General features: G+C 32.3%; 1 protein-coding gene and 2 long non-coding RNA genes across 3 annotated transcripts; all 3 read right to left on the bottom strand.

Moving 5' to 3' along the window:
* Positions 1-16,284: 16,284 nt before the first annotated feature.
* LOC150024732 (uncharacterized) lies at positions 16,285-16,817 on the bottom strand. Its single transcript, XR_016516408.1, has 2 exons — positions 16,663-16,817; positions 16,285-16,561 (listed from the first exon to the last, which is right to left on the bottom strand). It is a non-coding gene; the product is annotated as an uncharacterized LOC150024732 (long non-coding RNA).
* A 52-nt stretch (positions 16,818-16,869) lies between these two features.
* On the bottom strand, positions 16,870-17,724 carry LOC137819665 (uncharacterized). The gene is made up of 3 exons (XM_090296130.1): positions 17,517-17,724; positions 16,932-17,311; positions 16,870-16,875 (listed from the first exon to the last, which is right to left on the bottom strand). The coding sequence occupies exons 1-3, from the start codon at positions 17,707-17,709 to the stop codon at positions 16,870-16,872; spliced, it is 579 nt and encodes a 192-aa protein (XP_090152256.1). The 5' UTR covers positions 17,710-17,724.
* Positions 17,725-18,091: 367 nt separating this feature from the next.
* Positions 18,092-19,724, bottom strand: LOC137818719 (uncharacterized). Its single transcript, XR_011082130.2, has 4 exons — positions 19,555-19,724; positions 19,339-19,429; positions 18,358-18,525; positions 18,092-18,131 (listed from the first exon to the last, which is right to left on the bottom strand). It is a non-coding gene; the product is annotated as an uncharacterized LOC137818719 (long non-coding RNA).
* Between the last annotated feature and the right edge of the window lie 5,003 nt (positions 19,725-24,727).

Here is a 24,727-nt window from a genome sequence, read left to right as displayed (position 1 = left end):
ATTTAATTAAGATAAAAAATATAAATTCAAGTATGAGGATTGTTAGAAGGCTTGATTAAAAATAATTAAAAAATTTCTTTGCATCTATTTTTTCCTATATGTGTGTAAATGTATAAGAGTATCTTATCAAAGTTTTGCTACAAAATATTTTAATGAAGATGACTATTTTTTTAACTATCCTATTAAAATATCTTTTCTATATTATTTTTTTATTAACAAATTTTAAATATAAGACTTTACTTAAAACTAAATTCACTCTCACTCTTAATATTAACTCCTCTAAATGATTAAAATAAAACATTCATTTTTTTAGTACATTAAATTTAATTTTTAAAATAAAATAAATAAAAGTGATACTGCAATAATGAGTGAATGAGATATATTTTTTTAAAAAATAAATAATTATTTTTTATTTACGCGAGCCAGCTGGACAACTTGCTCTGTTCCACTGTTGGCCCGCGCGGGTTATGGGTTATGCCACGGATTATTGAGTCTGCCTCGCACTTTTTTGGTAGCGGACCACTGGCGGACCCGCAAGGCCATCCCTGTATATGAATAGACTATAGAGTTGAATTTCACTAAACAATTATAGTTATTATATGATAAATTTTATTATCATAATAAATCAATAAATATTATAAACTAAGATATAAATTTTAAATATATCTAATCATGTTTAGGTTATGACCATATATAATTACTAAGTTAACTATGTATTGATCACAATATATGAGTAGGTGCACTCATAAATTTTGTGTTTTATAATGTGTATTCGTATTTATTAAAATGAAGTATAAATTTATAATGACAATAAAAGTATCTGAATAATAATATTTTTTATTTAATTTTTAATATCAAATATAACTATATGTAAATAATAAAAATAAAAAATACAGATAAAGAAACATGCGCCTGTACTTCCGTAGTATTTATAAATAAAATAAAAAGTCAATTTTTTTAAAAACAAAACATATTTATTTGGAAGTCAAAATTTAACTTGCAAAAAAAACTTATTTAAATTTCATTTCATAAAAAAATGAAAAATCTAGATAAGATTGGTAACATATTAATAGTTGACTTAAAAATAATTAGTATTTATGCATTGTCTATGCAATATGAGCTTTTTTTTTTTCATAATTAGTGTGTATAATAATAATTTTATGTATAAAAAATATAATGAGAAAATTGTAAAATAAGATTAATTTTGACAACTCGAGGAATTTACAAGGTTTATTTGAAGAATTACAAGAGCTTAGTGATTATATATAATATATATCTTTGAGTTGTCCTAATATCAATTTAAAAATATTTTTGTGTTAGAATAAGAGTTTCAAAGTTTAAAAAAAAAAATCTTTATAAGATCAACTTTTGGAATGAAAATACATTGAATAATATTATATTATATTATATTATTTTTATTTTCATTTCATCATCCTAATTACCACATTATATGAGCTTGTTATATGAGCTTGTGTTTTTATTTTCCTATCTCCATGCTTCATAGACCAAAGACCTATATGATAATAAAATATTTTAGAAAAACTAATTAAACACCAAACCTAATTGGATATTGTTCATGAGCACCACACTAAATGTTATATTGTGTTACAACATGATATGGATTAGGCCAGTCTACAGTGGACATTAAGCAAGACCATCTATATTATGTCCTCAACAAGCTGTTTTCCACCATTTTCATTTTGATACCAATTTAATTTATTAAAACTAAAGATAACTTATTATTATTAGTATATAATATGTTATAATAAGTGATTAATGGACTATTTGAGTTATTGATGATACAACTCACATCTAATTGATTAAGTCATCCATAACTTATTAGGTCATCAATAATTATTAGATAATGTTTTCAAAGTCATATATATACTTAATTGTCATGAGTATTAATCTTTTAAATATGTTAATTTGCATGTTTACATTATTTCTCTATTCTTTTACCCATCATAATAAATAAAATAATAATAAAATTATAAATATAAAATTATTTACTAAGCTAGTTAATTTTTATATGAGATAATAAATATTTATTATGTTGATTCAATAAATAACCACGATAATAAAAAAAAATTCACACGACTTACTCTCACACTGAATCGTTCACTTCTTTTGATTAATAATTTTCGTAATGTTAATTATTCACTTTTCATATATTAACAATAAATATTTTTTTAAAAGAAAAAATATGGCAATTTCTCAAGAATTACTTTTCCTCTTTCTTTCCTAATTTCTCATTATTTCTCATCGTTACTTCACTTTTCCGGTTCAGACCTCCTATCATTACTCTCTGCACCCCTCTCACTTTCACCTTTCTCTTCCCACTTTTTTTACTCAGTATGCGCCCTCTCTCCTCCTGCACTCACGTTTCCATTCCTTTCATACCCACTTGATGAAGAGGTTTATGTAAAGCAGCCTCCGGATTTCATACAATCTGGCAAAGAGGAGAAGATATACAAACTAACTAAGGCTTTATATGGTCTTAAACAGGCACCAAGAGCTTGGAACAAAATGATTGATTCACTTCTTCATGCCACTAGATTCAAAAAATGGTCTTTATGTAAGTGCTAATGATTATGGAGATTTGCTGATTTTATGTCTTTATGTTGATGTGATTTTTACAATAAGTAATCTCAAAATGATTGGTGACTTCAAGCATATCATGATGAAGGAATTTGAGATGACTGATCTCGGTCTTATGTCCTACTTTTTGGGCATTGAATTCATCCAAGGAGATGATGGAATCTTCATTCATCAGAGGAAATTTGCTGCTGATTTTTTTAAAGAAGTTTAAGATGGAGGATTCAAACTCAGTTAAGACTCCAATTGAAATTGAAATTAAGCTTACGAAGGAAGGTGACGGGCGAACTGTAGATGCAACATACTTTAAGCAGATTCTTGGGAGCCTTAGATATCTCACGTGTACTAGACCCAACATATGTTATGATGTGGGATTAGTCAGTCGACAAGTTCATTTACAAGCTGTAAAGAGAATTATGTGCTATATCAAAGGTACTACAACTTTTGGTCTACTTTACTCTTCATATAAGAAGATTGAGATCGTCGGATACTCACACAGTGACTCAAATTGGTTTTAATCTAAATGTTCCAATCAAGATCTATGTTGACAATGTCTCTGCAATTAATCTTGCAAAGAATTCGGTTTTTTTATCAAAGAAGTAAACACATTGATATTCGATATCACTTCTTGGGAGACCAAGTTGGGAAGAACATGATCAAATTGGAATATTGCAAATCAGAAGATCAGATTGCAGGTATTCTCACTAAGCCATTATAGATCGATGATTTCATCAAGTTAAGAGATCTGTTGGACATGAAGGTTGTTCCAAATCAGAATTAAGGGAAGATGTTGGTTATTAATTTAGATTTTATTAGTCTTCAATTATTTACCGTTAGTATTGCATTAAATAAAATTTTTATAAATAAAAATTATCCCATATAAATTTTTTAATAGTTATATATTTATCATGTTATATGTAAAAAAACACCTTCTTAAATGCCTTAACAGTCAGCTTGCATGCATAAGATTTTCTTTGTTTCTTTGAGAATGAACCTCTTTAGAATAGACCTGCAATCATATACTTTTTCAAACCCTAAGATAAATCAAGAATGCATTTTTAACATAAAAATTAACATAATACATCTCATAAAACAATTATAACTTTTCAACATATATAAAATATATAAATTAGTATAACTTTTCAACATATATAAAATATATAAATTAGTAAGGTCAAAATAATCCTTTACAATACATTCAACACTGTACAACACATAAAGTTATGTCATTAGTGAGGATATGCTTCACAATTCATTATTTACAACTACATTTTCTATACAATATAATTCATATAATAAAATAAAACAAATAAACTAAATATGTAAATTCAATATTTTCTATACAAATTTTAAATAAATATATATATATATATATATATATATAATAACCACGTTGATTTAATTATAGAAACGCATTATAAAACTTGTTTTTTTTTTAAATCCGGAAAACCAAAATAAATTCAGTGAGCAAAATCTGACCACAGGGCACAAATTTTCCTTGACCCCAATCTATTAGATGAAATCCTCACATGAACTCTTTTCCTCACTGCCTAAAAAATGTTGAAGATTTTGACATCACTGAACCGATTATTAATAAAATATTTATTTATGTAGAATTCCAAACTCAACTAAACACCTCAAATTTGACAATTAGGTTACAAAACCAAGTTCAACTATCAATGCAAAAACGTATATAATTCTATTTTATAATCCCAAACTCTTCTAACAATATTCTTTCACATAATTTCTCCGTTTAATAACTCAACAAAGTTTTAATAAGTTTGAGTTTAACGCAAAAAAGTTCAAATTTACTTAAAAAAAACAGAGAATCATTTTCCCCCCATATAAACTATATACTTAAACACATATTCCTATGGAAAGCACTTATCATGCACAACCCAAAAAAAAAATGAAAAAAAAACCTTACATGTACCCTAATAAATAAATCTCTTAAAGAATAATTTAAAAAGATAATATAGATTTTTACAAAATAAAATTTAAATAGTTAAACTTTTCTGTTCATAAATATTTTAACATAACTAGCCATTCTGCCTTCATCAAATCTATTTAAAATTAGTTGACCACAGATTGTCTTCAATAGTGGGTACCACAATGTTTTTAAAAAAACACGTATCAATACGTTGTAATAAGTAATTATAAATTATGTTTGTTTATGTTTGAATATTCTAACCAAATGAGATTTCATCATTTTATATACATAGAAACAAATTGATCATTTAGCCGCCAAATTAATTGGATAACTCTTTTCCTATGTTTCATCACATCAACTTCAAGGATGGAATTTTTCATATTTAATGTTATCATCATAGATTAATCAATTAAGAGCACAAAATAATGTACTTATCCTTGAATTGCCATTTTCTTTTTTTTTTTTGACAAAAAATAATTTATATTTTGTTCTCTTTATTTTCCTAAAAATTTAAATGTTTTTTTTAGTCCATATAAATAGATTTTATTTTGTTTTCATTCAACTAAGTTTAATATTTTTTTATATAAATAAATAATCACTTATAATTTTTTACTTTTTAATATATTATAAACAATAATTTTCATTTTAGTCTTTAGAATAATGACTATTTTTTTATAAAATTTTATTTAAATAAAAATTATCCCATATAAATTTTTTAATAGTTATATATTTATCATGTTATATGTAAAAAATATTGGAGACAAAATATATTATAAATTGTGTTGAGATAAAAAAAATGTTTTTTACATTATAAATATTTTCAATATAATATAATATACTTAATAATTCTAAAATGCTTAAAACACATTCTACTAATTTTGTCTTTAGAAATGAAATCTATACTTTTAAAAAATAAATCATTACAATCATCCAAAATTATATTACTAAAATAAAAATACCAGGAATAAATTATAAACATCTAAAAAATTATAATTATTTTCAATAAAAAGTGTTAAAAATTATATTATTGAATTAAAAATAGAAATAATATGTATAATTATCTTATAAAAAATAATTACCTTAATTTAAACATATATTTTGCCCTTAATTAAACTAATATTTTTATTATTTTAATATTAAACTTACCATGTTTTTTAATAAGGACTAAAAAAGAACTATTAAAAAATGTTACTCATATTTGTGAGCATTAGAATATACATACATGTATATATTATAACCAAACTATACTTTAGCCATTGAGTTTATTTATTACTCTTAACAACAACACACAAATATATAATGGTAGCTTTAGGGTTAGCAAGTTGTGAAGCATGATACATAATTTTATGCAAATTGTTAGAGTCTTCCAAATCTTTATATTAACTCTATATGAATTAGAAAAAAAAAACAATTGAGACAAACCAGCAAATGATGACACCATGAGTAACACCTTCTTAGTTTAGTTTCTTTTGTCCTTTTTTGTGTATAAAAATATTTTAAGTGATGAACATTAAGTGATTCCTTCGTTTTCTGTTAAGTCAAAACGACTTATCTCACTTTTTATTTTTTTTTTATTATGTCTTTAAGGATGTTGTAATACTCCAAGCTACTTGCAGCTAAAAACAAAACTTCAAACTATGGGCCATTAAATATAAAACTAAAAGAATAACAAATTAATTAAATGCATTATGTTGCTTTTGGCAAGAGAAAATAATTTGACAAGTGGTTTAAGTTGTATTTGGAAAAAGTCAAATCATTTTGTGTTGTTTGGGTTAGATCGAAAAAGGATAGAAATTGTCAAACCCCAAAAATTATTTTAGAGAATATTAATTAATTTTCTTTTCAGTGATCTGATAAATGTTAATTACAGTGTATTTTTTAAAATTGAGTATTAATTTTATTTATTTTAGAATAATTTTGTATATATTTGTTTAAAATAAAATTTAAAATTAAAAGAGATATTTTGGTACATGTAATTAATTTAAATAAATAAACTGAAAACAATAAGCAGTTGCAATTTAGAGTGGAAACGAACAGTTTAAATCGAAGAAAAATAATGCAAAAACATCAAGTTAACATATTTAAGAAAGTTTAAATTAAAAAAGTAACATTAAAGACGATATTAACTAAAAAAATTGAGAGGTCTTGAAAATATAAAAAATAATAATGACGAAAACAACGAGAAGTGTCTTGCGAAAAAAAATCCAATATTTTTTTTTTTACTTGTGAGAGAGAAATAGAATTTGATCGGTGTAAGTGGTATCAAATTTAAGAATGACATAAGGTAGATATAGAATTTGTTTACTATACTATTGACTTTTATTGAATAGAGAATTTTGAAAATTTATTTTTTATAAATTTTATATTTAGTATTATCATGAATTTTTACATTTCAATTAGGTTGATATCTAAAAATTCTTTCATCATCTATTATCACATAAAACATATTATTAGAAAAGAAAAGAAAGATTATAACATGTTATTGAAAAGGTCCAAACTAATACAAGTAGTAACATAGGGTACCATATAAAATTTTCAAACACTTTCTCCATTTCCCTCTAATAGACCAAGGAACCAAAATAGTAGAGGAAAAAGCTTAACAAAGCAAAGAAGAGTCACTCTCCAAAGTCTCTTATGACCAACAACAATAGCAAACTCAATGCAAGAATAACAAACACAATCTCAGGATACAAGGAGTTTTGAATCTCTCAATATACAGAAAAACTTCCAATATACTCTCTTTTGACAATAACTATTTGTGAAGATCCCATCACAAATAACAACACTTGAAGGGCCTTTGGTAGACCCATCAATATTTGATTTGATACAACCAACATTAGGGAATTTCCAAACCACTTGCACCGGTATAAAGCCCTTAAAAGGCTTAATGCTTATACAAAAAAAAAACTTCAAAATAGAAAAGTCAGGGATATCATTATGCATCTTTTTATTGAAAGCATTACATGACATTCTAATGCACTCCGTGACCGAATCAATGATAATTACTTGTTGGAACCTCACATGATACCTCATCCTCTAGGTCATTCATAAAGAAAAAGTGATATTTTCAAGCCTAACGTGCTTGATCAGAGGTGTACCTGTATAGGCAAAGAGGGCCTAGATAGTACTTGGAACGGGGTGTACAATTGCTAACGTGTCGGTGATCTCTTTGCTCCTTCCTTCGAGATTCCTTCCTCAAATGTTGGTACTCTGTCGGGGTTGACCTAAAAAGGTACTCAAACGATCAAGTAAGTACTCTGTGTAAACAATGTGTATTTGTAAAATGATACCTTACACCTCTATAAAAGGTTTATTTATAGTGTTAATCATGGGTCCTTGTCATGATGGGCGGAATGTCAGTTGTTCACTGATGGTAGCGAGATCCCTAATTTATAGGGAGATATATTGGTACATGAGTATGTTGGCATATTTGAAAAATATCTTTGATATCTTTCAGTTAATCAGTATTTAGCTGATTTGTCGGAGATATTTCTCGCATACTCAGAGACATGAATATAACTTATTAAGTGCTCTTGTAATGGTCGTTGTTATAATTTATTAAGTGTCTTGAGATGTTTTTGACATGGTCGGACGGTCGTCAAGGCCAAGACTGACTCGTCCAGTATTGACCGGTACAAGAGGGCTCTCAAAAAATTTAATAAAAGAAATAATACCTAAAGGTGAAAGGTTAGTAAAATCACGAAAGACAGTTTGTATCCAAGTCCAAAGATAAAATACATACAAACAATAAAAAAAACGAATGAAATCCTTGTGTTTCTAGCACAAAGTACACATAAAACATAACGTAACTCCTCTCTTTTAAATGTCCTTATAAGCAGGAAGCCTATTGTGTTGGATTTTCCAAAGGACTAAATATTTTGAAGCGGTTAAAAAGAGCAAAAGAGGAGAAGAAATCTTTAGTAGTTTATTTACTAAGGATGCCACTATCCTCCAACACCCAATTAGGGATATCAGACAAACAAAAGAGAGCCATATGCATAATATCTTGAATATTTGGAATCTTGTTAAGAATAAAGGAAATATTCCAAGTAGTACCCCCTCCAACCATGCTCAACATTAGAAGAAAGATTAATCCTCTCTTGATAAAGGACACATGTAATGATAGATATACAGACAAGAAAATACCATAAATCATTCCAAAATTTAATGAGATCTCTCTTACTGATGCGAGTTGATTTTAGAATTGCACATTTCTATGGGTTGCACTTTATTTATGGTTTTGATTTTAAACAAATATGAGAAACCCAAAGAAGATTCCTATTGGACACGAACTTAACCAAGTAGTTAAGTAAGTGTGAAGGTTCACTTCTAGAGGGCAAAGAGAAAATACAATTATATGTTGTTGATGATGAAGAAGTGCGAAATTAAAGAGCATATAAGGAAAAGAAAGAAGATGGAAACCATATAGAAAAATATGAACACAAGAACATAAAGGAATGGAAAATAAAAAAATGAAAGGAAAGAGAAGCTTAGATGATGAAGGTGTGATCACGCCACTTGGAGGGGGAGGAGACTCCAAGATAAGTGGTGAAGAGTCGCCACTTGAGGTGCACTACTCTCAAGATAAGACCAAGAACAATTTAGGAGATAAAGCTCACTAATCACTCAAACATAATTTCTCTTCTTAATTCAAATTCAAGTGTGTCATGCTCCGGGTCATCTTTCGAGAAGGTTGGGCTAGTTTAGAGAATGCTCAATCTCTCAGGTCTTCATCACTTACCAAGAGTTCGAAAAGTATTTCAAGAATTGTGTCACAAAAATCACTTATGTCAGGCCAAATCGAAGATGAATGATAGGTAGGGGTCTTCAAATACTTGTTTTTAAAGAACCTAGCTCTCATAACGACATACTAGGGCCTATAACTATAAGAAAAAATTCATGTCAATCTAAGGAGATAAACCTTGTTTTCCACCAGAAAATCAAGAACTTGCAAACCACCGTCTAATTTAGGATTGCAAACAATGTCCCAATTAACATTAACCATACCAATCTTGGCACCAATCCATATAAAATGTCTAATACATTTATCAACATCTTTAAGCAGATTCACATATTATTTATATATCTGGAAGTTATAAGCCATAAAACCAAAAATAACTAAATTGACTAAATGAACCATCCTCATCATACTTAAGACTTTGCCTTTCCAAGAAGCCAACTTAGATTTCACCTTATCAACTAATGGTTGGAGATATCTAAACTTGGGAGCACCTACAAAAGTGGGAACACCAAGGTATTTGAAAGAAATATACCCTCTATTGCATTCAATAACACTTTTAATTCTCCCATTGAATGCAATAGAATTATCAACGATAAAGAACAAACTTTTAGGAGCATTCATCCATTGACCTGAAACTAGATTAATTTTATAGAAAAAATTGAAAATTTCTATAATAAAATAATGTAAATTTTTGAAAAATATATTGAAATTATTTTAAAAATTTAAAAGTATTTTGATTTATTAAAGTTAAAACATTTCAAATTTTACCTAAAAAATTAAGAATATTAACTTTTTTTTTTATATTTTTTAATTTATGTTTATTGTCTTCTCAACTCGATTTTGATAGAAGTGTTATTAACTTAATTAAGATCAAAATAAAATTGACTTGATCAAGATTTATGTGTCATAGTCTCAACATGTTTTATTAGTCTAAGATTTCTTTCAAACTAAAGTTGATCATGTTTACTTTTTTTTTTTTTGATCAGCAAAGAATGAAATAGAATTAAGGGGATACAAAGGGGTATCCCAACCCTTTTTACACTTACCAGAACAAAACAAAAGAAGACCCAAACAGGGACAGTTGTAAGATGTATACTACCAAGAGCTATGGAACCTTATACCAGTAAACCTCTAAACATTGTTAGCTGGTGGGAAGGGCTTACTACGCCCTCAAAAGAACCCTACCTAACGCCCCGAAGATAAAAGGAACCTACAAAACCAAAAAACTTTCACTGCATCTACAAAAGGTACACAATGGACATTAGTATCACCCTCTATGAAAAACCAAAAAACTACAATCACCACTAATGTCCATAAAACCAGGAGAAAAGCAAACTAAACACTCTACACAACATAGACCAAGAAAACACACAGTAGCCCACAAACAACCATCGACACCCTGTTCCTGTTGTTCATTGAGAGCAGAGCCGAAGCCTAAGAATATGGATCACCAGCAGCAAGCGTAAAACACTGGTGTAGAGGACAAACTTCAACTCTGAAAAAGGCACCTTTTTACCTGCAAAACTACAAACGACGTTAGCTAAAAATTCTGTTATCTGGTACGTGAGGCCTTTGATGCAAGTTGATATCCTTGTTGGATCAGTATAAGCTGTAGCACAGGCCATCCCCAAAGGAAGATACAGGATATGCCCCTCAGCACCTGATGGCAAACTATTACCCATGCTCCAACATCCTAACCCTTATAGCCTTAGGACTCTGCTGTCCTCACTACACAATCCCCTCCACCAAACTGGCAGAGACAAATCACCTCTCACTTCTTAAACAACAGCAGGCAACAGTGTTATAACCCAAAAAAGCAAAGATTACCTAACCCGAGCTTCCCAAAACCAAAGCAAACAGATCACAATATGGTTGTTGATCCCGAGAGGAGGCACTTACAAAAGAAGGGTTTAAGCAAAATCAACCCTTGAAGCCCCCTTAGCACTCCTCGAATTACCTAAACGCCGTTCTCCTAGGAACTTCCTGACAGCATCTACAGCTCATCATAGGAACACCTTCGGACGCCACAAGCAGCGCCAGAAACATGTAGAAAATCCTACACCTCAAGTACCTGGTTTATGAGGTGTTTGAAGGCAAAGACCCCAACCCGAGAGCGCCACTCACATCCTCCTACGTGTGTACTAGTTCGCCTACAGAAAAAACCAGTTGTTTTGTTGATATAGACAGATCACAAACCACTGTACTATTAATATGAATAATAACCATTGCACAACAAGGCAGCCTGAGATAACCTGCCACCTCCTACCATCAACATTCCACACTGGTCTACGAAGAACAGAAACTACACAAACCCATCCTCTTCAAGAAACTGGAAGATTTACAAAGGCAACCAGACGACCCACTCACACAACAGCAAGGAGGCATTGGTACGGATACAAAATCCAATCCGAGAACGCATATGAGAAGCCAGCTACCTTATGTTTCAACCACAACCAGGATTGTAATTGAGCACTTTGAAGAATTTCATCAGCATCGGGGATCCCTTCCTTAAACACCACCAGATTCCGCTGATTCCAAATACAAGTGACAATTGTCGCCCATACACCTAACCAAACCTGGTTCTGTTTATTAGTGAGGTGAATAAGGTTGAAATTCTCCATATGGTTCTGAATGCCTCTGTTTTGGGCCCCCAATATGCCTATCCAACGGAAACACCTTGACCAGACACCTTGGGCAATAATACAGTCCAAGAAGAGGTGTTGAGAAGACTCTTCTACCGTATTACAAAGCGCACATAGGGTTGAATTTACCAGCACCCCCCTCCTGTTCAAATTAATTCTAGTTGGAATTCTATCCAAAAGAATTCTCCAAGCGGTGACAAGCACTTTCGGCATGGCTTTTGCTTGCCAAAGATTGCAGAATATCCCTTCCTTTATACCGGGGTGTTGATGGTTAGCCAAGATTGAATAAGCTGACTTAACCGAAAAGACACCATTCGGATCCCCACTCCAGATGAGATGATCCTCTTCTTCCTCACACACAGTCCCCATATTCAACATAGAGAAAAAATCTGATTCCATACTAGATTCCCACTCGAACCTATCCCTTCTCCAGGACAGTTCCCACCGCCACCTGTCCTCTTCCCAACTCCCGACCTCCCTCACTGACTTGCCTTGATCACAGGACAGGGAGTAGAGTCTGGGATACAGAGTTTTCAAACTAGTAGAGCCTAACCACGCATCCTCCCAGAATCTCACTGAAGCACCATTGCCTAACTTCCACATAGTAGCCTTTTTAAACCATCCTTCTTCCACCCCATCACCCCCTATCTTGGCCAGGTCCCTCCACCACCAAGATTGGTACTTTAGACTAGTCTGGTTTACATCTGATTCAGAGTCGTATTTAGAGTTAAGGATTACTTTCCATTTACCACTCTCTCCATGCATAAGTCGCCATTTCCACTTTGACAATAGGGCAGAGTTAAAGTTCCTTATCTCCTTCACACCTAGGCCTCCTTCCTCTAAGGGCTTGCAAACATTGTCCCAACTAACCCAGGAAATCGACTTGTTCTGTCTTCCCCAATCCCAGAGAAATTTCCTTTGGATGCTGCTGATTTTATTGCACACTTCTACCGGGGCTCTGAAAACGGATAGATAGAACAAAGGAATGGTTGTGAATACAGATTTCAGTAGACAGATACAACCCGCCATAGATAATAATCTACCTTTCCATGAGCTAAGTCTGGTTTCCAATTTCCTTACTACTGGTTCCCAAAACGATTTCTTCCTTGGGTTTCCTCCTATTTCAACTCCCAGATATTGAAAGGGAATCCTCATAGTATTACAATTCAGGGTCTTAGCATAAGTGTTCAGGACAAAACTATCCACTCCAATACCAGCCAACTTAGACTTGTGGAAGTTGACTTTTAAACCTGAGGCCAATTCGTAGCATCGGAGAATGGCTTTTATGGCGAAAATATTATCAAAGGAATCCTCACACATGAAAAGAGTGTCATCTGCGAACTGTAGCAGGCAACATTCAATACTATTCCTTCCCACCTTAACTCCCCTAAGCAGATCCATTCTCGGTGCTTGCCTCACCAACCCTGTTAACCCTTCAGCTACCACTAGAAACAGAAAAGGAGCCAAAGGATCACCCTGCCTCAAGCCCCTAGATGGTTTGAACTCCTCCGAGGGGCTTCCATTAACTAGTACAGATACAGAGGAGGAAGTCAGACACCCTTTGACCCATGAAAGCCATCTATCATGGAAACCCATCCTCCGCAGCATATCTAGCAGGAAGCTCCACCTTACAGAATCATACGCCTTCTCAAAATCCACCTTTAGGCAAACCCCACTCTTCTTCTTTCTCTTAATGTCCTCAAGAACTTCGTTAGCCATAACAACACTGTCCAAGAGCCCTCTATCACTTAGAAAAGCTGACTGACACTCGTCAATGATCATTGGCATAATTTTCTTCATACGACTTGAGAGGATTTTAGTAACAATGTTGTAGATAACTCCAACAAGAGAGATGGGTCTGAACTGGTCTAACGAGGAAGGGTCCCTTACCTTGGGTACAAGAGCAATGAATGACGCATTACACCCTTTTGGAAAAGACCCAGTAGCATGGAAAAATTGCATAGCAGCCATAATGTCTGGTTTAACCACATCCCAACAATGCTGAATGAAATTAAAGTTGAAGCCATCTGGGCCTGGGCTTTTTGATCCTCCACACTGCCAAACAGCCTCCTTTACTTCTTCCTCAGAGAAGCTAGTAATCATATTTGTACTCACCTCTACAGGCAAAAATTTGAACACCACTGACCCCAGATTAACACCCATTTCCTGTGTGGTCGTGAACCTCTTTTCGAACAACATCTTTGCTTCCCTACGCACAATCTGCGGATCCTCACACCATTGTGAATCCACTTCCACCCCTTTGACCTCATTCTTAATTCTTCTCCATCTGATGGTACTATGGAAAAATTTCGAGTTCATGTCACCATGCTTGGTCCAGTTCGCTCTTGCTTTTTGCCTATATATGGAGTCAAGTTTTTTGTCAACCAATCCCAGTTGACTAAGTAACTCCATCCTTCTCATCCTCCCAGCTTCCTCTAGACCCTCAACATCGTCTTTACCATCCAACTCCTCAATTTCAGATATGATACGACGTTTGTTTGTTTCCACACAGCCAAAAACATCTCTGTTCCACGCTTTAAGCTCTACCTTCAATAATTTAAGCTTATCTTTGAGGATAGACATACTATTACCTTGCACCTCAAAGGATTCCCATTTGTCCTTCACCATATCCCTAAACCCAGGTTCCTTAAGCCATACATCAAGGGACCTAAACGGTTTTGGGCCCCAGTCTCTACTACAAGATTTCAAGACTAGGGCACAGTGGTCCGATACTGTTCTAGGTTGTGAATATTGCTTGGACGCTGGCCAAGTCTGGAGCCACTCTTCAGAGACAAGAAACCTATCTAATATGCTTTTTGCTGTGCCATTAGCCTTATACCAAGTGTACTTCTTACCTACACAGGGAATGTCCACTAAGGCATTGTTATCAATGAAACTGTTGAACCCTTCCATCTCCTTCTTTTGGCTAGAACAACCTCTAATCCCTTTCCTTTCTTCCTCCCTGCGGATCATGTTTACTTTTTAATTGACATTTATGTTATTGTTAGTGTTAGGTTATAGTAATTTCTCAAGCAACATTAGTTAGAGTTTTCTTGGCCTACATTACCAACATTTTTCAAGTGATGTTAAACACATTTTTCTATGTCAACTAAAATTATTTTTTGTTATATTTTGAACAATATAAATTAAAGTCATTTTTCGTTCAACGTTAATAATAAGGATTTTCCTACTTGATCTTAGAAGAACTACCTTTTAGTTAATGTCGATTAAGGTTTATTTTATTAATGATAATATGAGCTATTTTTTATTTATACTGTCAAATATTTTTTATTGTTGGTGTAAATCATTATTATTTATTGTTTTATATTACTTAAAATTTTCACAACTAATATCGAACAAACTATTCTTGGTGAATGTGAACTAATTTTTTATTAATGTCTCTGTTATTAATATTTGTAGTGATTTTTTTATTGGCATCAGTAATATTCTTTGACAATAATTTATTAAGATTTTTTTTCTTAACATTGGCATAGAAAAATAAGAAACCAACATTAAGTAGAAATAGTTTTGACTAATGTTACATGAAAAAGCTTTTAGTCGACAGTGATTGAAAAGTTAACAAAAAAATTATTAAGTAACTTTTACTAATAATAACATTTATCAAGTTGGACTAAAAAATATTATTAATATTTTCATATTTTTTAATTATTAATAATGGTTTAATGTGTTTTTTTTTTTTTTTTTGCATTTGGCGGTAATCAGAATATTTTATCAAAAAAAAATAAAATTTAATAACTTTATCCAAATAGAACAATTGGAAAATAAAAAAAAATTTAAAATGAGATTAATTAAAAATTTTAATATTTTAATATCTTACAAATTATGAAATTCCTAATCTAAATATAATGTTAAAAATTACTTACATATAAATAAGATAGAGAAAACAATTCAACATACACTAATGTGCTTTTATATATATATATATATATATATATATATATATATATATATATATATATATATATATATATATATATATAAAATTCCGAAAATTCTGTATAATTCTAATTCCAAAATTATTTTTTTATTCTAGAAAGGGTAACAAAATATTTGTTTGTTTAAGCTAATATTCTTAAATATTTGTTTGTTTAACCTAATATTCTTAGATATTTATTTGTTTAAGCTAATATTCTTAGATATTTATTTGTTTAATGTAATATTCTTAGATATTTATTTAATATTCTTTATATTTGTTTGTTTAATGTAATATTCTTGTATATTTGTTTGTTTAAGCTAATATTCTTAAACTGTAATTTCTTTAAATATCAATTCTTTTTTTTAGAAGTTAATATTTTAAAGTAATATTATATCATAATTTAAATCCAATATATAGTTTATAAAAAAAAACGTGAAAGTCATGTAACCAGATGTGTATTAACTATTACACCAATGAGTTTATTCAGTATTACTCATTATTACAACAATGTTAGGTATGTACTACTTCATACACAACAAAATATGAAGGAGGATGCATGAACAATGAATTTTTTTTTGCATCTATCCAATAGCCAATGCTTTTGATTTACATAGGGGACATACATTTTTCTCTTGTAACCTTCTCCTTACACAATCTGCATGGTATTCATGTCCGCATTGAAGAATTCCAATCTCCTCTTCGTTCTTATATTCATCCTGTGAAATCATATCATGTCATGCATAAGTATTGGAATTAATAGGAGAAAGAGGAAAACATGTTTCTAATAGTACATACTATAAAATAATACATTTGATACCTGACATATTATGCAAAGATCGATTTCCAGTTCCTCAGAAGTTGATCCCTCCAAGTTATTAGGCAGTAGATAAGTTTTTGTTAGCATTTGGTTTGCAATAATTTCTTCGGACAAACCCCTCTCTACGCTGCCAATCTGTTCACCTAATATAAGAAGCTCCTGTAGTGGAATTACAAAGAGTTAGAAATTTAAAGTTTTCATAGTCACTTAGACCTATAGCCAATCCACATTCATAGCAAAATACACTAGACAATACATAACAGACTTGCCTCATATGACATGTCGTCAATGTCCAATTGTATATCACTATGATGGTCACGGAATGAAGCAACTTCCTGACGAAAGGCCCTTGGTGGAAGATTACGCATGTTGCCTCTAGGAGCATGAAAGTTGGAGTGACCTCTAGCAGGATGATTATGCATGTTGTCTCTACGAGCATGAAAGTTGGAGTGACCTCTATGCATGTTACCTCTACGAGCATGAAAGTTAGAGTGACCTCTGATCTCTTGCACTTGCACAGGTGGTGCATGATGATGGTAGTGCTGATGGGCAAATCTGTGGCTCCTTCTACTTCCAGTTGTATCATGATATCTGTGGAGATTCATTCTTGAATTCTCTAATGAACTTACATTAGCACTGGGAGTTGGAGCTGTCAGAAGACCAAATTCATTCACCATGTCAAGGATTTAAAGAAAATAGGACATAATTGCATGGAATAAAAAAAACATAAGAAACAGAAACATAATTTCTTGGTTGAAAACACTTTCAAAAAAGATGCTTTAGTTGTAAGTAACTGGTTTAGAAATGGAAGCAAGAAGTGGGAGGAAGTAGAATAAGAAAAACAGACATCTTACCTTGAATCAAAGATCCCCAAGAGCCAAAGCTATGAATGAAGGGGATGCCAATTGCATTAGATGAATCTGTAACACTAATATGATTTGAAACACCAATATCAAGACTAGGTTGATGCTGAACTCCATTGAGTTGTGTCATTCCATACACCATCCTATTGTCATAATAAGCGTCTAGTAAGTAATGGGAATCCATTGTATTTCCTTCCACCACTATTACTCTTAACATATTTGGTTCAAGTTCAGAAATGTTTGTCCTCCCAGGTGCTATCAGATTGAAACCCTTGTTCACTCATCTCTTCATTTCTGTAATTGGGAGGATAATAATCAAAAGTTTAAAACCATATACAAATATGAGCAAGAAAATAAAAATAAAAGGGAGAGACTTGTGAATGTTAAAGTAACCCTTTTTTACATGATAAAAAAAAGCAGGCAGACAAATAGCAAACTTTGGAATAAAAAGTCATCCTCTGATAAAACAAAACTGAGAACTAAACCAAAACCTTACCTCGTTATCAAGTGACAGACTTTCCAAGGTTTCCAAATCTGAATTCTCTTTCGAACAAAAAGCAGGTGAATCCAGAGTGTAGAAGGAAAATTTGAACGTTATCTGTAGATCTATTGCAACATAGATTGCTTATAGTATGATTTTAAAAAAGGAAACCTTTACTGTTAAAGATATTTTAATTTTGAAAATCTAATTTAAAATATTTAGTTTATCTCATCATGATATTCTTTGTAAATCTATTATAAAATGATTATATCAAGCATGTTAGATAAGCACTTCATTCTTGTTCAAACTTCATTGACAGTCAACAAACACAACAAGAAGAGACCATCTTACCTTTGTGGTCAACTGTGCAGTGAGGTAAGATTCGCTCAAGCAGATGCTCATCAACATAACCAACATTTCCAAGGTACTTACATTATATATCACTCTTTCTGAACGCAAAGATCAACCAGAGTTGGTATCTTTGGTGCACAAAATTCATCTCTTCTCATCATAATTTCACTGCTCATCAAGAACAACAATAGAATTCGATTCAAAATACTAACCAACCATCAAATTAATAATCAACTAAATCTTGATTTGATAATTAAATAATCAACTAAATCTTGATTTGATAATTAAATGTAGATTAGATTCAATGATAGATTTAATTGATTGTTGCAATTTCAATATGAATCTTTAAATTATTTAATTCAAAATTAATTTGTTAGAAAAATATGCACTTGCTGATTACTATTTACATCTTTTATTTTAGAAATCAAACTAATAATCAACTAAATCTTGATTTGATAATTAAATGTAGATTAGATTCAATGATATTTTGATTTAATTGATTAATTGATTGATTGTTGCAACTTCAATATGAATCTTTAAATTATTTCAGTCAAAATTAATTTGTTAAAAAAATATTCTTTTGTAATTATTATATTTCATAAAACATATTTTACAGGAATAAAATTTAAATTAATATAATTTTAAAATTATTTAAACTTTTCTGGGTGCATGTAGGTATTTTTGCTACATAAATTATTTAAAATTTGATCACATTATTAAAAAAATATTTCTCATTTGTATATTTAAAGGATGGATTTGATTTTAATAAAATAAACTTTGTTTACTTATAAATCTTAACCAAATTAAAATATGCATGGGTTTCGAACAAATGAAGTATATTGAATGGAAATTATGTTACTGAAACTTGAAAACTCAAATTTTCCCTTTTAATTGCTTCTTTTCACCACTGTCAGCAATGCATATGTTTAAATTATATTACATAATTAGAATGCCAAACAACCAACAATTAAAATTACTTACATCAGGCCATGTATCTGTAATGAATTCCATGATGTCATAAGCTATAACCACCCTTCCTTTTTGCTTGATTACCTATTTCTTCTTTTGCGACCTGCCAGATTTATAAATAACTTAGGATAAAATACATGGTAAGTTATAAGTATCCAACTGCTGTAACTACCAAAACAAACCATCAGTATAATGTATGTCACTAACTCAATGTGACAATTCACAGACCTTCTAGACCTGCCTGCCCCCTAATCCCACTGACTGTTCGAATAGCTGCACCTTCAAACCGAGCTACTTCACAGACCTTCCTTGATAAGTGCTGTCTTCTTGAATATCTTGCATGGATAACCAACCAATTTGATTTTCTTCACTATCCTTGCTGCATGAGTAAACTTGATGGCAAATTCATGAAGTTCTTCTTGAATCATGTAAGAGATGGTGCGGAAGCTATGGATGTGTGTGTGCAAGATCCTCCTAAGAGTGATGTTGATCTTGAAGGTGCATGATGTGTATGAACATTGGGAGGTTCGGCCAGCCCAAGGAAAGGTGAAGGATGTGAAGTTTAGAGCCTAGAGTTCTAGGGAGAAGCAAAGCTTGGCACAAAATGGCAGCATAACTTTACTCACAATAAACTTGAAAATACAAGGTGTAGGCTCCTCCTTTTATAGGCTAAGGAGGACCATAATGCAACCCTAATGCTAGCCAAATGAAATGTAAATGTGAAGCACATGGGTGCACATGGCACATGGGTGCACAAATGAGCACATGGGGAGGGGTGTGTCTAGTTTTTATGCTCACCCCCTCCATGGGCTTTCTAGACCGGCCTTGGTAAATTTAGAGGTTTTTTTAGAAACTCTAAGTTTACCTAGGTTGGTGTTTTAGGTGCCAAAATTAATTCTAAGAAAATTACAAATAAAGTTCCTATGCTAATTTTGACAAGAAATTAAAGTCTAATCTACACTAGAGTTTATGGCATTTGAACATGTAAAAGAACGTCTTCTTGGATCCTCTTGGCCATAACTCTATGGTTGGCCCAAATCTACCCTTTGGTGGGCTTGCATGTGGGCTTGTGCTTGGGCCTCTTCCATCATCCCCTCCCTCTTGAAAAGGATTTGTCCTCAAATCCATTGCTTCTTCTTCTTCATGGCTAGGGGAATGGATGTGGCTGGATGGTGTCCATCATCTCCTTCTCCTTGAGAAGATCTATCCTCAGATCTAGAGATTTGATCTCGGATAGCAGCCTCTTGCTTCTTCAACTATGCTTGCCCTCCCGGATCAAACGTCCACCTAGGGGAATTATCAAATAAAGCAAATGAGTTAGTTGAAGCAGTTATATACAAATCAATTTTATGAAGTTGCCATTTTTGTTTTTCTTTTGTTTTTGGCAACTTTTTACAATATCTCTCTTTTGATGGTTGCATGTGTTCTCTAATCCTCTCATGCTTTGTAAAATTTTCAATAGTGGTTACTTGTTCCTTAGGCATAATTCCTTTAGGAAGTGGTAACAATGCAAAAAGAGAAAGAGGACTATGTTCACATACAACTTCAAATGTAGAAATATTAGTAGTCTTGTGGACTACTCTATTGTATGCATGCTCAATAGAAAAAGGATACTGATAGCTGTCGTTTTGCTGTCAAATTAATATGATTCTAGCGTAGACTTGTCTAACACTAGAGAGATGATAGTATAATTGTGGACAAATGTCCCCAAGTCGTCTCCCATCAAATCCAATAGTAAAATCAGTTGATCAGGGTTTAAAATCTATCTGCAAGCAATAAAAGTTAGCAATAACAATAAAGATAAAAAGAGGGTTTGAGATAGTTGTGCAAAAAATATAAAAAAAAAGATTAAAATAGCAAATAAAAAGCGGTTGATCCTAAGTTCTTCCACCATTGAATTCTTCATAGGTTCTCTAAAGATTAATCTTTTTTCAATCCTCCAACAGAGCTAAACCAGATTGAACATGCGCCGATCTGATTCAACTGAAACTCACCAGTAAAGCATGCGTCTACTAGTTTAATCAATACCCATTTTGTTCCATGCGTATACTCCATGGGAATGCTTACCTCCTCTCTCTTGAATCATGCGCCCAAGAAATTAATTAGAACAATGCGAACTAACTAAGAAACCAAAGTTTAAGATAAGGAAGACTCTCAATCATGCGTTCAAGTACAACCTCTCACAAAAACCAGTTTTCCAGAAGATTAGACAATAAAAACAACTGCTATAGAGAATTAAAAATCGAAACTTTTATTGAACAAAACCTCAGAACTCAATGGGGAATTACAAAAGAATCAACCAAAAAGGTTTAGCCTTCCATGCGGAGGTAAAACAAAAGAATTACTAAGAAGAAAATAAACTAAGAAAACCCTATGAAGCTCTCCCTTTCTCCTTGATGCTTGTGTCCTTTTATAGGCTTTTATGCTCCAAGGATCTTGAGAGAATATTGTAGTTTATATTTTGTTAACCGTTTCCAAGTTTCCATCTTTCCAGAATTCTTGTATTTTGCAGAAGATTTGCTTCCAATTCTGTTTCTGAGATATTGTAGATTTTATTTTCTCTTTCTTCTCCTCAAAATTTGTTTTCTGTTTTGGTTCAAGAAGCAACTTGGACTTTTGCATATTTGGCCCATTCACAAAGGTAGATGCTTCCTCCGGATAATTTACTCTAAAAACACAAAATTAACAATAATAATAGTTAAGGCCCAAATAAACCCAATTATAAGAATATTAATTAAAACAATGAATTTATTTATTATTATAGTCTAATAATCTATGAATAAGGCTAATGAGTGTGAATAAATATATGCTCATCAAATACTCATCCCAAGAATTGTGGTTGTGTTTCATGATTTCCCTAGGCATAGTAACAAGAGCTATGTTTTCAATTTTATTTTGACCATTCTTTTGAGGATGATAAGAATTTGAAAAGGACAACTTAGTTGCAAGTTTTTCCAAGAGAATCCTCAAATGATGGTTTTCAAATTTTGGAGCTCTATCCAACACTAAGTTTGAAGAGAAATCATGAAGACTTGTCACTTCTTTAAGGAAGAGTTTATCCATGTCCATGAAAATGGAATCAAAACCTTTTGTTGTTCTAGGAAGATCTAATATGAAATTTAGGCTTATGTCTTCCCAAGGATCATTTGCAAAAGGTGAAGGAGTATAGAGTTCATGAGACATCGCCTTAGATGTATTTTTAAAACACGGAATGTATCTAGGGTAATGTCTTTGAACATCTTTTCTCATGGGTGACAATAATTTTCCTTTTAAAAGCTCTAGAGTTTATCAACTCTAATTTGACCCATGAGTTCTCCTTCATGAAGAATTTCTCTTTTATGTGTGAAGGTAGTCTCGTTGATACAACCTTTGTTCATGGAAATTTCAATTCTTTGCAAAGGTTGTCTCAATAAGACATGACAAGTTTCTTTAGGCACTACTTCACATAAAAAATTGTCTTTGTAGATGCCTATAGATGACTTGACCTTCACTTGGTGATATCTTGGCATGTATGTAAAATAATCTACTATATTTTTACCTATGCAAGCCTTTTTTAAGGATTCTTCTTTTTTTTTCTAGGCTTGCAAGTGTTCCTTTACCAAAGGTAAGGCTAGGTTGTTCAACAAGAGGTATATTTTCAAATGTATTTTCAAATTTTCCTTCTTGTTGAATGACCTTGTGGGAAGGAACACTCTTCTCCCACGCCTTTTGTTTCCCAAGGGTTTTCTCTTGCTTTTCTATTTTTACATTTTCTTCACTCTCACTAGCTTCTTTTTCTTGGCTACTATTCTCATCTTTGTCCCTTAAGATCATAGATCTTTCATTGAAACATTGAGATGCTAATTGATCATTGCCAAGGTATTCTAAACATGGAATTTCTCTAGCTTGAGTGTGAGAGTTATGCTTGGTTAGGTTTTCTTGTCTCTCTTTCCTAGCTCTCCTAGGGAATTGTTGATGATATTCATTTTTCCTAAGACTTTCTTCCCCAAGATAATCATGATGTTTAGAGCTAGATGCATGAGAATGTAATTTTTTTGAAAATTGAGACTTCTCATTCTTTGCTTTAGTCAAAACATTAAGTTTAGTCTCACTCTCCAATTGTCTATAAGCAATTGATTGCACAGTTTGTGAAACTTCTTTCAAAAGAGTTTTTAAAGATTTTAATTCACTTCCAATAGACTTTGTAGAATGAGAAGAAGACATGGCTAAAGCTTTGTGTATACAAGTATTTTACCTTGAGAAAACTTAGGAAAGTCAAAGAAGGTAGTTTTCCAGGTAAGGGAGGTGAGTCACAAAGGACTACTTAAATACCAAGCCTTTTCCTTAGCCAAAAACTATCCCTCAATGTCTTCACACAAAACTTTCTCTTAGTAAACCACTTAGAACACAATTAAGTTAATAAGGAGAGTGTTTTTCAATTGTGGGGTTCTAATGAAATAGAGTGGGTTGAGAATGGAGCAAATAATAGTGTTAGGGCCTCATTACGATGTGGAGAAAAAGTTGTTTTCAGTTGTCCAATTTTTGTAATGGTAGAAATTTTAAAATCATTGAAGGGCTTTGGAAGGCTGTTACATAGGTCTAAGGCTTGGTGTGTAGTGGGTGACTTTAACTGATGGCAAATTCATGAAGTTCTTCTTAGAATCATGTGAAAGATGGTGCGGAAGCCATGGATGTGTATGAGCAAGATCCTCCTAAGAGCTATGGTGATCTTGAAGGTGCATGGTATGTATGGAAGTGGGAGGTTCGGCCAGCCCAATGAGAGGTGAAGGATGTGAAGATTAGAGCCTAGAAACTAGGTAGAAGCAAAGCTTGGGACAAAGTTGGCAGCATAACTTTACTATTAATAATCTTGAAAAATACAAGAGATGGCCTTCCTATTTATAGACTATATGGCCGTGAAAGCTAAGCTAAGTCCAAATGAAATGAGAGCAAAATGAAATGCAAAAAGACAAGGCACATGGCACATGTGCTCATGACCGGCCAAGCAAGACAAGCTTCTAGAATGTTCACTCATTTATGCTTTCTAACACTACTCTAATTACTAAGCACCCCTAATGGGCCTCCATTTAACATGTACAAGGCTTTCTCTCTTCCATCCGTGGCTTCATCCAATTGGACGTGAATGTGCTTAGCCATTGACCTTGTAATAGGGCCTAGACGGTTTAGGTCTCCTCCTAGACGCTCCATGTGTAGCCTTCCCTCATCACGTCCTAGACACTCCTTCCTTGAGTCTAGACGCTCATCACGGTCTAGCTTTGGGTCTTGGCTTCCATGGTGAGATGTGGTTGGCCCTCCTCCATCATCCCCTCCCCCTTGGAAAGGATTTGTCCTCAAATCCAGCTCGTCATCGTCATTGGTACCTACAAATTGAGAAAGATCAATTACATTAAAAGTGTCATGA

This window comes from Phaseolus vulgaris, chromosome 10 (genome assembly GCF_051622355.1).
Source record: "Phaseolus vulgaris cultivar YP4 chromosome 10, ASM5162235v1, whole genome shotgun sequence".
Classification (NCBI taxonomy): domain Eukaryota; kingdom Viridiplantae; phylum Streptophyta; class Magnoliopsida; order Fabales; family Fabaceae; genus Phaseolus; species Phaseolus vulgaris.
This window is presented reverse-complemented; position numbering and strand designations above follow the sequence as displayed.

Coding starts and splice junctions, on each gene's coding strand:
- LOC137819665 (XM_090296130.1), bottom strand. CDS start 17,709: ATGGATTCCCATTACTTACTAGACGCTTATTATGACAATAGGATGGTG. Junction 17,312..17,516: donor TTGGGGATCTTTGATTCAAG/GTAAGATGTCTG, acceptor GTCTTCTGACAG/CTCCAACTCCCAGTGCTAAT.